General features: G+C 44.4%; 2 protein-coding genes across 5 annotated transcripts in view; one reads left to right on the top strand and one right to left on the bottom strand.

The window, feature by feature from the left end:
• Positions 1–11,035, bottom strand: part of FANK1 (fibronectin type III and ankyrin repeat domains 1) — a 54,697-nt gene extending 43,662 nt beyond the window's left edge. For all 4 annotated transcript variants that reach the window (XM_067533370.1, XM_067533369.1, XM_067533371.1 and 1 more), the window contains exon 1: positions 10,877–11,035. In XM_067533370.1, the coding sequence (XP_067389471.1) occupies positions 10,877–10,907 (31 nt within the window). In that variant the 5' untranslated portion in view covers positions 10,908–11,035. The remainder of the gene's footprint in view (positions 1–10,876) is intronic.
• A 603-nt stretch (positions 11,036–11,638) lies between these two features.
• DHX32 (DEAH-box helicase 32 (putative)) overlaps positions 11,639–16,334 on the top strand; it is a 46,944-nt gene continuing 42,248 nt past the window's right edge. Inside the window, 1 exon segment of the mRNA XM_067533430.1 lies at positions 11,639–11,683. Coding sequence (XP_067389531.1) covers positions 11,639–11,683 — 45 coding nt within the window.

The raw sequence follows: 16,334 nt of genomic DNA, 5'->3' as shown, positions 1-16,334 counted from the left end.
ATTACAAGCCGGTAAAAGTAGTGGGTGTGGGAAGCAGGCAATTCTTCCCCATATTCACACGTATTATTTCTCTAACTTATCAGCAAATGTTATGAAAAAAAGTTAGCTAGGCTCCTTCATCAACTAGTACAGAATCATAAAGAAGTCATCATCTCTTGACTAAAACTGGCTTCTTACATTTTCACTGGCCTCTATTCAGCTATGCATTAAAACTCTAAAAATCTGGAACAGAGCCTAGAAAATGTTTGACATTCTGAAAGACAATTTACCTCCTCTCACTTCAATCCACCTATCCATGTCCTCTCAGCAATGTAATGTTTGGCACAAATTCAGGCTAAATGCAACAAAAATACTTGATAACAATACTCTTTAGCTCTATTTGATGCAACTGTACCAAATGTTGTCTATCAGGCAGCTCAAGATTAGCATACCTGTCATTTTATACCCTATCGTCTTTGAAGAGCTATACCTATTTTCCTGCAGTTGGAGCCGGGGCTGTGCATCCCATCCATTCGCCTCGCAGCTTCAGCCAGGCTGAGGCTGTGCCCCCAGAAGTGTCAGGGCTCACACTGTCAGTCCCTCACAATGGAGCTCTAGCTGTCATTCCTCTCTCTCCCCTGGTGATTTTTTAGTAAGTCACAGATAGGTCACAGGCCCCCATGAATTTTTGTTTACTGCCCGTGGCCTGTCCGTAACTTTTACTAAAAATAACGATGACAAAAATCTTAGCCCTACTCATTATTTCCTTTTACTCTCCCATCTGCCTACATCCATAATTATGCCTTGTTTTATACTTGGACTGAAAGTTCCATGGGGCAGGAACTGTCGTTTTGTTCTGTGTTTGTACAGTGCTTAACACAATGGGGTGTTGGTCCATGACTGGGGCTGCTATTCACTATAATCATACAAATAATAAACAACAACCCACGCACTGCAGGCCAATCAAATCAACTTCACTAGGAGTTTGGCTTGAATAAGGACTGCAGGATAAGGCCACAAGGGTGAACTCCCAGCCACACTGAAGTCAATGGCAAAACTGCCATGGACTTCAATGGGGCCATGATTTCACTCCAAATGTTTAAAAATTAATCCAAAATAGTGGCTGTAGTAATGTGGTGGGATTTTCTGGGTCCCAGCAGGCTATCACACCATTAAAATAATAGCATTGTAAAGAAACACAACACTATCCAAATGTAGTTGAAGGTCACTGTACTAGAACATTGTCACATGATAACAGAATCCTGCTGCCAAAGTAAATCTAAGACTTATTTTCAAAGCATGAGCCATTGATCCTTTGACAACCTTCAGTTACAGCAACTCTGTGATTAAAGGAAACCAACCATGTCAATTTCAGCTGCAGTCAAAACACAAGGGAAAAAGTGCCAAACAAAAAGGACTAACTGGTGAGGGAAAATATTTTACTTGCATGCTTGCCACAGTATTACAAACAATAAAAAGAAAAACATTTAAAAAGCAATTAAATCATTTGACAGTTTTTTCAAATATGTGATTGCAGAGTAGTTTAATTTACCAGTTGTTCGAATCAATATTAAGAAACTTGCTTTAAAGAATTTTAATCTTTTTCTTCTTTTCTATATTATTTTATTAAAGATTTTTTTCATTTTCATTGGCTGGTACAGGAGCCAAAAATATATCTTGTCAGCAGTCAGATGATTTGTTTTAAAAGGACATCAATGTTTTTAAAGAGAAATAAAAAAACACTTCTGTTTGATGGTGTGATGGTTAAGGCATAGAAATTAAAAAGGGAATTTAGGAGCTGGTGTAACACCAGAAATAACTTTAAAAAAAAAACCAGACAAGATTTCAGGTTGACAGCATCTTTTAAAAGGACATTGTCAATTTAAATTTGTCCCAAAATTTTGTAAGAACAAGCTTTTACAAAGCTAACACCAACAGATATTTCCCTAATTATTATTAATATTTACAATTAAAACAGCAGTGGTAAAACAAATAAGCACTCTCTTTGCATGGTTTTATACCTAAACATTTCAACTTTGGAAGCCTGAAGCTGACTTAATTGATTTTCACTGTCCAAGCCAAAAGAATTGCAAAAAGTGCAAACGAATAAAGTATAAATAATGAAATATCACTAATTGAACTCAATGGGATTACACAGGAGCAATGTTACAAATGTGCATGTGTGTTGTTAGTGACGATAAGCCTTATCATGTAAACTCTACTCAACTGGATCCCAATCCTATAAACACTAAAACCTGTAACTTTCCTCTATAAACCTGATTCTGCAAAAGTTAAGGCACGTAAGTAACATTATGAGTAGTCACTTCCATTTACTATTCATATGCCTAAAACCTCAATCCTGCAAATACTTATGTATTTGTTTAACTTTACATACTGTAAGTAATATTTAATAGTTAATGAGACTACCCTCAGTATGTACAGTTAGCAAGTAGTTAAGTATTTGCAGGATCAGGAACTGTATTACAGTCTTGCCATCTCATGTTTTTATTGCGAGTCCCACAATTTTTTGGTATTTTTCTTAAAGCCCCTCCTCCTGAAGTCATATGATTACATGAAAATCTCAGATTTATCTTTTTTGTTTTTCAAGTAATCTTCTAGCCCTCTTGGTTACCACTGAAGCTTGAAAACATGAAACCTAAAGGCTCAAAAACAGACGTCAAATAAAATGAATCCACCTTTTTCTATTTCTGAAAATAATATAGGCTTGATATTGCAGTTTTATCCATGGGGTTGTCAGACTTCTGCATGTAACATCAGTGGGCGCTACACAGCACAGGGTTCATTCCCTGTGGCACGCGCACATGCACAAACACATACAGAGAATGTCTCTAGTAACTGTACACAAAACCGTTAAAGCCTGAACATTTTTGTATTAGTTGAAAATAATTTATTTTTAATTTCTTGATACTTAAAACCAAGAGGTGAATCAAATAAGCTTTACATGTATATATCTTTCATTCCGGAAAATCCAAAACTTTATTAGCCATTTATATACTTTATAGAGATTACTCAACCCATATTCGGAAAAATACAGACACCTATGGGTCTGCGTTGGATACAGGATGGAGCCCTGCATGGATACAAATATGTGGATCCCGCATCAGATCTGCATCCGCAGGAATAAACTTTCACCCGACCCACAACCCTCCCTCCCTCTTTTAGATTTACAGGCATCTGCACATCAGCTGTTTTGGAGCCAGCAGTTGAGCCCCTGCCCACCCAAACAGCTGATCAGCTGTTGAGCCCTGCTGGGTGTCTAAAACCTGATCAGCCTAGCCTTCCTGCCTAACAGCTGATCAGCTGTTCACTGCACCGCTGGCTGGCAGCTGCTCCAGCCCTGTCCCAGAAATCACAGAGGTCCTGACCTCTATGACCATCTGACCGCAATCTGCAAGAAATGGTCTGCTGATATCTGCAGATTTGCAGGGCTCTACCTATGGGGTGGAATGTGGCACCTGTTCTGCACTAGCAACACTGGGCTTTGGTTTTGTTAGATGAGACATGAAAAATAATGTCTTCAATTAACACTAGATGTGGAGGTTGGAATACCCCAGCTAAAACTTGGTCATTAAAACAGGAAATTCTATACAGATTGGTAAGTTTCCTACCTAAGAAATTTCCTTTCTGCTAACAGTGTCTCCCACAATTCTGCTACTTATAGGCTATTCACCTCCTGTCTGCAGTTTCCAAAGGCAATTCAAAGCTGTAGCACAGCCAAGGCTAGTCTCACACCAGCCTGCTGTCAGATGTTTCATTTCAAAGCGCAAAAATTCACAGAATATGACTAGTAATAATACCTTCCTTCAATACCAACCAATAAACTATGTACAGTATGCTTGTAGGCCATAGCCTAACCATTAAAATGGAATACTGTCCCTTGGCTAGGAAGCCATCCAGGTAGGGTAGAATTGTGAGACACTGCTAGCAGAAAGCAAATTATCATCAGGTAAGAAATTTACTATTCTGCAGCACAGCATGGAAAGTAGCAGACAGTGAACAGAACTAGCAAGAAAGAAGAAAAACAAAATAAGATAGGGAAGACACATACTGGTAATGCTATTACTGGCCACCATTAGCAGCAACTTCCTGCCAAAGGAGGCCTCTGCAGAGGACTGAAAGTCAACTCTATAGTGTCTAATCAAGGTGTTAACTGATAACCACGTTGCTAGCCTGCAGATCTCTGTGGCGGTAGCACAAGCTTTTTCCACCCATAAAGTCACCATAAATAAATGTAGAAGGGCTTTTATACTACATTAAACAGGAGCACATGACACCTTTCATGCCTCAATGATGCAGTTTGATCCATCTAACTAGTGATAACTTGGACATCCTGAGCTCTTGGCACTTCAAATGAAAAGAGACAAACAAGGAGCCTGATCTTCTTGTCAATTTGGTGTGCTTGATAGAGATCGTTAGCACCCTTCAAATTTCTAAAGTGTGCCACAGCTTTTCTGTCGGGTGCTGAAGCTCTGGACAGAATGAACATAAGGCAATCTCCTGTCAGGCATGGAAATATGATTTCACCTTTCTGGGATTCTTAGCACCACCTGGTCATCATGGAACACACAATGGGGTTCTGCATGTATATAGCTGCCAGTTCAGAAACTCATCTAGCAGATGGATGGAGACAAGAAAACAGGTTTAGATATATTGGTAGAATGGAGTGTCAGTGGCTCAAAAGGGTGTTTGGTTAGAGTTTTTAACACCAGTGATAGGTCCCATATAAGTGCCACAAGTTTAGGCAGTCTGACTTCTCTGAGGAATCTGGGTACCTGAGGGTCCTCTATGAAGGAATCAGAGGATCCTGAAAATAGGATGCTATTATAATTAATACAGTACAAGACTGAAGTTCCTTGCCTATGCTTTTATGAGGAAAGTCTAGAATAACTGGAATACCAAGTTTCTTGGGATTTTTGTTGTGTTCTTGACACCGCAAGCTAAACCCAGTTCTCCAGAAGGAGAAGTAAGTCTTTAGTGTTGAAGCTCACCTGGAAGACAGGAGAGTTCCAGTCACTTTGAGGGAAAGTCTGAGTACAGTTAACATTTCTGTGTCAATAGCCAGGCTGTCCAGTTGTAGACGGTCTGGGTCCAGATGGAAGAATGGCCCTTGGTAAAGGATATCTGGTCTCACTAGTAGCTGCAATAGTGTTACCTTTGTTTCATCTCACCTGATTTTTCTGCATCACCTTTCTGCAGAAAGAGTCAGAATGCATATGGCCATTGTGGCAATCTAAGTGCCAGAGCAACTGTTCTGAGATTTGGGCTCTGTTTTACTGGTAAAGGACTTCAGCCACTTTTTGTTCTTTCAATTGGAAACATGTCAACTGCTGGAAGGCCAAACTTCTGTGAAATCAAGCTGAAGGCTTTCTGCTTCTGCTGAAGGCACCATTCTGCTTTTTTCACTGTGTCTGCTGAGGCAGTCTTCTCGTAGAGCTCTCCTTTTCTGTGTACTTCTCTTACGAGAAGGAGAGTCTACTCTTCTGATTACATTATCTCTACCATGTCTGCATGTAAAATTATGCTTATTACCCCTTTGTTGTTGATGTACACCACAGCAGCCGAGTTATCCAACTAGACCAGAACACATTCTCCCTCCAGGTAGTTCTGAAGCTTCTGTACAGATAGCTTGACAGCTCTGACCTCCAGTAGGTAGATGCTCTGGTTTCTTTCCTTGGATTTCCAGGTACCTTGCCCATTCCTGTGCCCCAGATGTGCTCCCCATCCCATTAAGATGGCATCAATTGCAAATACCTGTGGGTCTGAAAGGCATATGGGAAGACCCTTGCAGACATTTTATGGGATTGTCCACCATTTTAAAGAGTTCAGAACCAGTACCTGATCTTGCATGTGTTCTGGTGAATGGTTTCATACTTTCAAGAGAAAGGCCTGAAGGAACCTAATATGGGACCTCACCCATGAGGTGATTCCTATACACAAAAACAGGAGGCTGAGTAGCCATAAATGTTGAATTATGGTCAGCCTCACACACTTTACCAACATGGATATTAGGTTCTGGATCTTGAGGAATATGTCCAGTGATGGATAGACCAATGCAACACATGCATCTATTTCCACTACCAGGTGAACTCTCTTTATTGAGGGAGACAAGGAGCTCTTCTTGGTGTTTATCATAAATCTGTGTTTGAAGCCCATCCAATCTGCCTGGGTCAGAGCACTGATCAAGATGCTGAATAGGAAGAGATACATATCTGAGTCTGGTTGTTACCAGCAAATTAGTAAAGACCTTGGGGGCCAACAAAAGGTGTTTGGGCACAGTCCACTATGGGTACCATCAGTGCAAGGACTGGTTGGCTGAGAATAGGCAGGGCACAATTCACCCTGACAAGTCTGTAAAAGCTGCTTACAGATAGAGCACCTCTTGGATTTATGCTGGTGTTTCTGCGACAGCTCTTCCTGGGGTGGGGGCAACAGAAGAGTTTGGCAGGTAAGTGCTGCAGTGCTGGCTCCAGGTAGCTGCTCAATACCCCACTGCCTGATAACCGATTAAAGATAGGGAGAAGAAAGAAAGACTGCTCACTACTTCACACACATACACAAGATGGCTGAAATAGTAGGATGAAAAAGAAAAGTCAAAAGCAAAGTGAAACACCACTTGACTGTTGCTGCACAGGCAGAAGATCTGGCAACAGGCTGGAAGAGAAGGTATGGCTAGAACATGCTGTGCTACAGCTTGAACTGCATCTGGAAACGGCAGACAGGAGTGGAATAGCCCATATGTATCAGAATTATGGGAGACACTGAACTGCAGAAATTGTTACAACTCTGACACTTAATCTTATTCACCTATCACATCAACAATAATCTTTCCAAAAGTTGTATGTTTGCTGCCAAAGCCAAAAAGAAAACTAAAGCAGTGATTTAGTAGAACTGTTGGTCAGCTACTTAGATACAGTGTTTGTTGAAGTAGCAAACCTGTCTGCAGTAACCTCTTATGCAGCTTTAGAGAGAATATTTTTTTTATTTGGACTAGATAACTCTAATTTGAAAAATCAATGAGAAGTCAGAATAACTTCATCACCTCTACCACCTGTTTCTACTGTCTGTAAGTGCAGTGTCAATCAACTTTGCCTTTCAAGCTCTATGGATGAAATCCTGGCTCCATTGAAATTAATGGCTAAATGCTTATTGACTTCAGTGGGGTAAGAATTCCACTTTCTATTTCCTCCCATATCTCCTGGGTCTGCAAACCCAATTTCACCTCTCTGTACCACTATCTATGAAGGCAAGTGCCACAGCCACCTCCACTGAAAGCCTCACCTACGTTACACTCCTCTCTCTTTGATGGATGCTAGTCCCTTCCATATTGTCTTGCCACCCTTTGCCCCATCCCCAATTCCTAGCAATCCAAATTCCAGCATGTGAGAAATGCTTCTACCTACAAGTGAGAAGGCAGATCCATGATCACATCACCCCACATTTTCTTCACAATTTTTAAATTGGCTCCCAATTTATTTCAGGATCCTTTTCAAAATCCCAACCCTTTTTATGCTTGGATTTGATTCAGCTGAGCTCAAAGATCTGGAGTTTCTCCACTCCTCTATCACTAGCCTTCTTATTATCCCATCAGACATTCTAGCCCACACCCAACCTTCTCATCTGCAGCTTCTTCCATCTGGAACAGACTGTCCTAGCACTGTCTAATTGACTCTCCACCTAATTTCAAATCTCAACTAAAATATATCTTTTCTCCCTTGCCTACAAAGTACCTCAAATTCTCTCTCCTCCTGCTCTTGTGTAATCTCTATAGTTGGATTAACACTGTAAAATATTTAGGAAACAGTATGTATGAATGACTACATACAAATTCAGTTATATTTGTATTAGAAAGTGAGAACCTGAAACATGAGGCCTAGCATAACAGGCCAGATATGAGGCCTGAGCTAAAGTAGCAGTCAAACCCTAACATTAGAAAGCAAAGTTAGTAGGAGTCAAACTGTGAGCCTGCCTGTAAGTTTGCAGAAACTAGCAAACTGCTTAAAATTATGTTTTGTATATTGCTATAATGCAACTTACATATGCTGTTTGTGCCTCCCAGTTCAACTCAACATACAGTGTTACAACACCTGCTTATGTAGTTACAACATACATGGAGTGAAATCCAGGCCATCACTGGGCAAAACTCCCATTGGCCTCAAAAGGGACAGGATTTCACTCATAATATTTATATGCTGTTTGCAGGCCAAATATCAGGCCAAAACTCCATAATTTTCATAAAAATGTAACAAAAAAAAAGATTAAAACTCCAGAGAAGAATATTACAATGCCCTTTTTCAGACTATACAGCAACAAAGCTCCACAAATCATTTTAATGTTCTTTTTTTAAACTTGAGAGGCTCTGCTCAGAATCCAGTAGTCTTTGATACAGCTTCTCCTATGATCAAGTATTTTTACAAGTATGAATTATTACTTCTGTCCCTGTTATATGTAGAAAAAAAACAAGGAGGTTTTTAGCCCCTGGGATACATGAATCAAATGTCACTAAAAGGCTCTAAACTGGGGGGTTACTAGATGATTTACACCAACCTTTCACCACAGCCCACTTCTAAATCTCTGTCTCATTTAGGCACTGAAAAATGGACCTCCAGTGTCTGAGGTCACTTCAAAGAGTTTCAATGCCAGTGTCCCTTCTCTCACATCTTTTTCACACACACAACACACACTCTCCTGACATCCCCAGTGCAACCCTACTATCTCAGCCCCCCCATCAGCACCTCCTTCCCTCTCCAGGGTCACATCCCCAACCCACCACGATTACACTACTTCTCAACCAATGTCAGCACCTCTCCTCTCAGGGATCACATCCCCAGTGCACCCTGCCATCCCACTATTGCAATCAACACCAGCACCCCTCCTCTCTCTCAGGGATCACTCCTCAGCACCACTGCCATCCCACTGCTTCACCACCTGCCAGCACCCCAGCTCTCCCTAGGGTCACATACCCTGTGCCTTCTGCTTTCCCACTACTTCAGCCACCACCAGCACCCCTCCTCTCTCCAGGGCCACTTCCCTGCACACCCTGCCTTCCCACCACTTCACTCTCACCAGCCCCCATGCCCTCCCGTGTCACTCCCCAACACCGCCTACCTCCCCCTACATTACCCTCATCAGCCCCCCACATCCCGTCATTCCCCAGCACCCCTACAGTCCCAACTACTTCACCCTCACCAGCCCCACCCCCATCGCTACCCACCACACCCCGCTTCCCACTACTTCACCCTCATCTGCCCCGCCCCCATCGCTACCCACCACGCCCCGCCACCCCACTACTTCACCCTCATCTGCCCCGCCCCCATCGCTACCCACCACGCCCCGCCTCCCCACTACTTCACCCTCATCTGCCCCGCCCCCATCGCTACCCACCCCGCCCCGCCTCCCCACTACTTCACCCTCATCTGCCCCGCACCCATCGCTACCCACCACGCCCCGCCTCCCCACTACTTCACCCTCATCTGCCCCGCCCCCATCGCTACCCACCACGCCCCGCTTCCCACTACTTCACCCTCATCTGCCCCGCCCCCATCGCTACCCACCACGCCCCGCCTCCCCACTACTTCACCCTCATCTGCCCCGCCCCCATCGCTACCCACCACGCCCCGCTTCCCACTACTTCACCCTCATCTGCCCCGCCCCCATCGCTACCCACCACGCCCCGCCTCCCCACTACTTCACCCTCATCTGCCCCGCCCCCATCGCTACCCACCACGCCCCGCCTCCCCACTACTTCACCCTCATCTGCCCCGCCCCCATCGCTACCCACCACGCCCCGCCTCCCCACTACTTCACCCTCATCTGCCCCGCCCCCATCGCTACCCACCACGCCCCGCCTCCCCACTACTTCACCCTCATCTGCCCCGCCCCCATCGCTACCCACCACGCCCCGCCTCCCCACTACTTCACCCTCATCTGCCCCGCCCCCATCGCTACCCACCACGCCCCGCCTCCCCACTACTTCACCCTCATTTGCCCCGCCCCCATCGCTACCCACCACGCCCCGCCTCCCCACTACTTCACCCTCATTTGCCCCGCCCCCATCGCTACCCACCACGCCCCGCCACCCCACTACTTCACCCTCATCTGCCCCGCCCCCATCGCTACCCACCACACCCCGCCACCCCACTACTTCACCCTCATCTGCCCCGCCCCCATCGCTACCCAGCACCCCCGCTTCCCACTACTTCACCCTCATCTGCCCCGCCCCCATCGCCACCCAGCACCCCACTTCCCACTACTTCACCCTCATCTGCCCCGCCCCATCACCACCCAGCACCCCACTTCCCACTACTTCACCCTCATCTGCCCCGCCCCCATCACTACCCACCACGCCCCGCTTCCTACTTCACCCTCATCTGCCCCGCCCCCATCGCTACCCAGCACCCCACTTCCCACTACTTCACCCTCATCTGCCCCACCCCCATCACCACCCAGCACCCCACTTCCCACTACTTCACCCTCATCTGCCCCGCCCCCATCGCTACCCACCACGCCCGGCTTCCCACTACTTCACCCTCATCTGCCCCGCCCCCATCACTACCCTCCACGCCCCGCCTCCCCACTACTTCACCCTCATCTGCCCCGCCCCCATCGCTACCCACCACACCCCGCCTCCCCACTACTTCACCCTCATCTGCCCCGCCCCCATCACTACCCAGCACCCCACTTCCCACTACTTCACCCTCATCTGCCCCGCCCCCATCACTACCCAGCACCTCCACCTCCCCACTACTTCACCCTCACACAGCCTGTGAGTCCCTCCCCAGCGCCCCCTGCCTTCCCACTGCTTCGCTCCCTTCCCCAGGCCCAGCCTCCCCTCTTCCGCTGGCTGCTGTCCCAGCTCTTCGCCTCCGGGCTCGCTCACCCTTGCTGGACTCCATGGCGGTGGACTCCATGGCGGGGGGGCGGGCAGCGGCTGCCCCAAACTCTCAACTCTTCCGCCGCCTCTCTTCACTCCTGGGCGGACCCTGCAGGCCCGTCACCCCGGCGACGCTGAGGCGCGGGAGGAACTGGTCGGGCCACAACTAAGCGGCGACTGGCCCAGAGGGCTCCTCAGACATCGATGGGGCGGGGCGGGGCGGGGCTGGGGCAGTGCGCCTCGCCTGTGCCGGCCGGCGGCGACTAGCCAATAGAGAGAGAGAGAGGGAGGCAGTGAGCGAGCGAGGGGCAACAAACAGCTTCACACCTCCCGATCGTATCCCTCCGCCAGAGGGTTCTAGAACTGAACCTCAGTGCCTCCTAACACACCTACTGTGTAGCCGTGCGCCAGGAGCCCCCGCCTCCCCCATAAGCGTCGACCACAATGGGAGTCCCTCGTAGAGCCCCATCAACCAGCAGTGCCCTTGCCCCCAGTCACATACCTCTCCAGGCCCCCTCTACCCACCCTGAATGTGTTTGCTAATGGTCTCAAGGTGCCTGGCCAGCCCTGTATCCCTCCACTCCTCCTTGATGAAGGGTTACAGGGTAGCTATGGCCCCCTGGGCTGCAGTGAGTAGGCTGACACCTGGTGGGTGTGGGATCTCAGGGACTCTCAGGGGCGGTGGCTAGGAGGTGTGTGTTGCTCTCTGTGGAGGAATTCACTGTCCCTGATGGACGGGGGTCTTGGTGATCCTGGGAAAGGCTAAGCATGGGGTGTGGGAATCATGAAGTTGCTGGCAGAGAAACACAGCAGGTAGTTTTTTATGGTGAGGGTGACCAGATGTCCCCATTTTATTGGGACGGTCCCCATATTCAGAGCGTTTTCTTACATGGGTGCCTTTTACCCCCCGCCCCCGTCCCAATTTTTCACACTTGCTCTCTGATGATCCTATTTATGGTAGAAAGATACTAGTGGGTGAAGGGGTCGTGGCTTTTGGCAGAAGATAGAGAGGGGAAGCTGAGATTGTGTCTCTCTTAGCGGGGGGATACATGGTAGAAGGATAGATGGAGCAGAGGAGGAAACCATGGCTCCTGGCAGAGACACACCTGCTGGATGAGGTGGCATACGTGGGCACTAGTGCAAGGTTCTATAGTGGCTGAGAGGGGTACCATGGCTCCTGGCAGAGGAATGACTATCTGTAAAGAAAGCTAATTTTTTTCATGCGTGATCATTCTGGATTAAGTGCATGCATGACACAACATACTGTGGCTCAAAACTTTGTTTTTAATGAAGCATAAGATGTATTTTTTCTGAGATGACAATAGTAGGCAAAATTATTTAAGAGTGGGAGGAAGAATGGGAGGATGCATCTTTAACTGTTGAATTCATTAGGAGCTGAGAGAGCTGAGCAACTCCTAAAATTGGATCTTTATTTAACAGATAACTGAGATGTCTTTTTTTTTTAAATTGCTCAAATAGATTTTTCTAAAACAAGTTTGGGACCCGTATTGTTACTATGTAGCACTTTGAAAAAGAGGACTATCTTGTACTTGAAGAAGAGCTCTGTGTTGGCTCAAAAGCTTGTCCCTCTCACAGAAGTTGATCCAATAAAGATATTATTTCACCCCACTTTGTCTCTCTAATATCCTGGGACCTACACATCTCCAACACTACTTCATGAATCAGTAGATGGAATTTAGCCTCATAGTCATACTATTTCTTTCTTTCTAAAATGCTAGAAATTCCCTCTACATTTTCTCTCACCAAAAATAATGCATGGGAAGATGTGCTTTCTTTGAAGTAAACAGCATAAATGATGAGTATGTACAGGTGAACATTGGTACCATACCAAGCAGCAGGAGTTTCCTTTCCTAGTCAAGAGTTCCTGTTTCCCCTGGTGAGTAGGAGATGGAAATGCTGATGTCACAAAGATGTTTCTCTACACCCCATAAAGGACAGCTGGAGGCTACAAGGATTTTTCCCTCCTACTGTCAGGTCTGCAGATGCTTCTTTACGGTCTTCAGTCTGGATAAATTTCCCTCATGGGGTTTACCAGGATTTATAGATTGCTGAAATTACTTCTTTTTTTAGAGAGCTAAGGACTTGACTTGCATCCACTCAATGCGCAGCAGCAGCACTCAAAAAAGCTAACAGAATGCTGGGAATAATTAGGAAATTGATAGATAAGAGAAAATATCATATTGCCTCTTTATAAATCCATGGTACACCCACATCTTGAATACTGCATGCATATCTGGTTGCCCCATCTCAAAAAAGTTATATTAGAATTGGAAAAGGTACATAAAAGGGAACACAAATTATTAGCAGTATGGAAAAGCTTTCATATGAGACTAACTTAATAAGACTGGGATTTTTCAGCTTTGAAAAGAGACAACTAAGGGGAAGACATGATAGAAGTCTATAAAAGCATGACTGGTATAGAGAAAGTAAAAAGAGAAGTGTTATTTACTCTCTAATAACCCAAAAACTAGGGGTCATCAAATGAAATTAATAGGCAGCAGGTTTAAAATGAACAAAAGGAAGTATTTCTTCACACAATGCACAGTCAACCTGTGGAACTCCTTGCCAGAGAATGTTGTGAAGGCCAAGACTATAATGTGGTTCGAAAAAGAACTAGATAAGTTCATAGAGGATAGGTTCATCAATGGCTATTAGCCAGGGTAGACAGGGATTGCTGTTTCCCCAGAGGCTGGGAATGGCTAACAGGATGGATCACTTGCTGATTACCTGTTCTATTCATTCCCTCTGAAGCACCTGTCAGTGGGCACTATCGGAAGACAGGATATTGGGCTAGATGTACCCTTAGTCTAATCCAGTATGGCCATTCTTATGTTTTGCCACTTCAGTTATAACATTGTAACTAGTTATATAAATACAATACTTGTATATAAAATACTAGTGTGCTACAAACTATACCCCTATAATGTGGATATAGTTATACCAGTATAAAAGTGCTTATTTCAGTTCAGGATAATGAAATAAGCTAAAGATAATGCTTGGTCCTGCCTTGAGTGCAGGGGACTGGACCGAAAGACCCCTCAAGGTCCCTTCTAGTTCTACGATTCTGACCCACCCCACAGGATGGTACGTGGGCCTGAGTCAAGAGAGGTTTCTGTCCCACGTAAGATTAATTTCTGTGTGGACGGAAGGAGGGCATGGGTTTTAACCTGAATCTGAGCCCAGGCTTCATGTGTTATGTAGACATACGCTAGGTGTTCAGGCCAAATCCTAACTCTGGGTTCTGAATATCCCCTCCACTTCCAGGAAACCTGATTGGCTGCAAGCCTATAGTATTCTCCTCCTCATTCCTGGCACCCTCCAAGAACGCTACAGTATCAAGCTTCCCAGGGGATTTATGGGTATGGGCAGGATGGAAGGGGGAAGTGTTCCCTATAGCATTCTCCTCCATTCTCATAGTATGAATAAGTTGTGTAATATATATTTGAAATGATTTTAAATTTAATAATATAATTGCATTTTTTTAAAACAATAGAAGTAGGGTCAAATAAAAGAAATAAAATATTGGTAAATATAATCTGAAAAGATCCATTCTAAAAAACTTTATTAGTGAAAAATAATTAGACTCTTCGTTTTTTATTTCCATGATCGAAACAAGCTATGTTTCTTATTACAGTCAAAAGGGGACGGGGGGAGGAGGGGGGGAGGGAGAGAGAGAGAGAATACAATTTAGCACAATCTTACTGATCCACAGCCCCATAATTTACACCAAAAAAAGTTCTCCTTACTTCTCAGCAAAGATTTAACAGCAAGAACTGTCAAGAGGAACCATATATCAACATTAAGTTCACAATATACTGCATCACATTTACTATTATCCTACAAAATATTACCATAAACATTTACAATACAACATATTACCATAAATCAAGCCAGTAGCAAAACTTTCACTGAGATCATGGGAGCAGGCTCTAATCTGTCACTCATCTGCAATGAGTCTTCCATTCATTTATTCAAACTAGTGAAGTTCTGTTCTATACTAATATAAAAGGATACCCAGTCAATATTTTTGAGCCTAATATAAAGGTGGCCATCTTGCTAAAAAATTAGAGGACTTGTGGAATTAAGAAAGAATGTAAACCAATTGTCCCCTTGTTTTATTAAAGGCTTAATAGTCATAACAATTATATTATTTAAATACTTAATTTTCAAATATTTTTCTGGATTTTAAACCATTATTAAAGAGATTTGGAAACTTGTTTAAACTCACTGCATCCCATTTATGATAGGGATTTTAAAAAAAAAAAAAAAAAAATACTTGTCATGGTACAACCTGAATCTCAAATTTGAATGAGCAACAAGAAAATATGGTGGTTCCAAAACTTAAATTGTAGAGAAGATACATGCTGAGCCTCTGGAGATGGAGTGGTGACTGCTGCAGCTAAACATATGAAAAGCCAACCTGATGCTAGGGCAGAAGGAAGCAACCTATATAGTTTGTCATTTTTTTCTCTCACGTACAAGCTATTGATCTGTTGGGCATGTCCAATCTTACCCTGAAAATGAAAACTGGGCTCTAGCAGTCCTTGTACATGTCACAGCTATGTTCCACATGACATTTCAGGGAAAGTACTTACAGAATTAGCTATGTCTCCATGATGTGCAGTCTGGGGCACAGCTGGCTGAGGTGCAGCTGTGGAAAGTACTTTGCAAAGCTGAAGTGTGGACAAATAGTCTGTTCCTTCTGTCATTCAAAGATGCTTCCCAGTGAAAGCTCAGTTTCTGTCTTCACCCTCAGAATGGACAAGTTAGTCAGTCATTGCATCCAAGAGTTGTAAGTACCAGTCAGCAGCTTGCTTGGTGGGCAGCACGCCATTAAACTTGTCTGGACTGAGTTTTGGATATTTAAGGCTACCATATAAGATATTTTTTAACTTGCTTCAGCTGTATTTCCACACTGCCATTGTGACATAGTATATCACTTTTCAACAAGAGGGCCACCTCCAGAAATAGTAAATGAAAACATTTCTAAAATTCTGTTTGTTCAGCAGTAGTGCTCATGAACTCAGAGCAGCCTGAAAGGCCTTAGCTTTAGGATAGCGGGTCTCTGGGAGTAGAGGAGTTGCCTCAACCAAGGGGCGGAGGCGATCGAACAAGAATATGAACAGGGCTTTAACTGAAGCAATATGGCTCATTTATTTAGTCATTAATATTAAATAAGCACATAAACGTAACTAATACAAACATAAAACCAGAGAATAATACAAAGGCCCAATATCTTCCTATGCAGGCAATCATTTCTTATAATACACAATTCTACTATTGATCATTTCATGTTTACAGACAGATGGTCACTTGCAAACTTTCTCTTATAGTACACAATTCTATTACTTACTACCTTGTGCTTATAGACGGATGGTCTTTTGTAAACTCTTCGTTATCTTAAAGCAAGTGTACTTTCATACATTACCAAAAGCACTTCTTT

The sequence above is a fragment of the Emydura macquarii genome, unplaced genomic scaffold, assembly GCF_026122565.2.
Source record: "Emydura macquarii macquarii isolate MOO-44397 ecotype Brisbane River unplaced genomic scaffold, CSIRO-AGI_Emac_v2 contig_3343, whole genome shotgun sequence".
NCBI lineage: Eukaryota > Metazoa > Chordata > Testudines > Chelidae > Emydura > Emydura macquarii.
The sequence above is the reverse complement of the archived record's forward strand: the minus strand, read 5'-3'. Positions and strand labels throughout refer to the sequence as shown.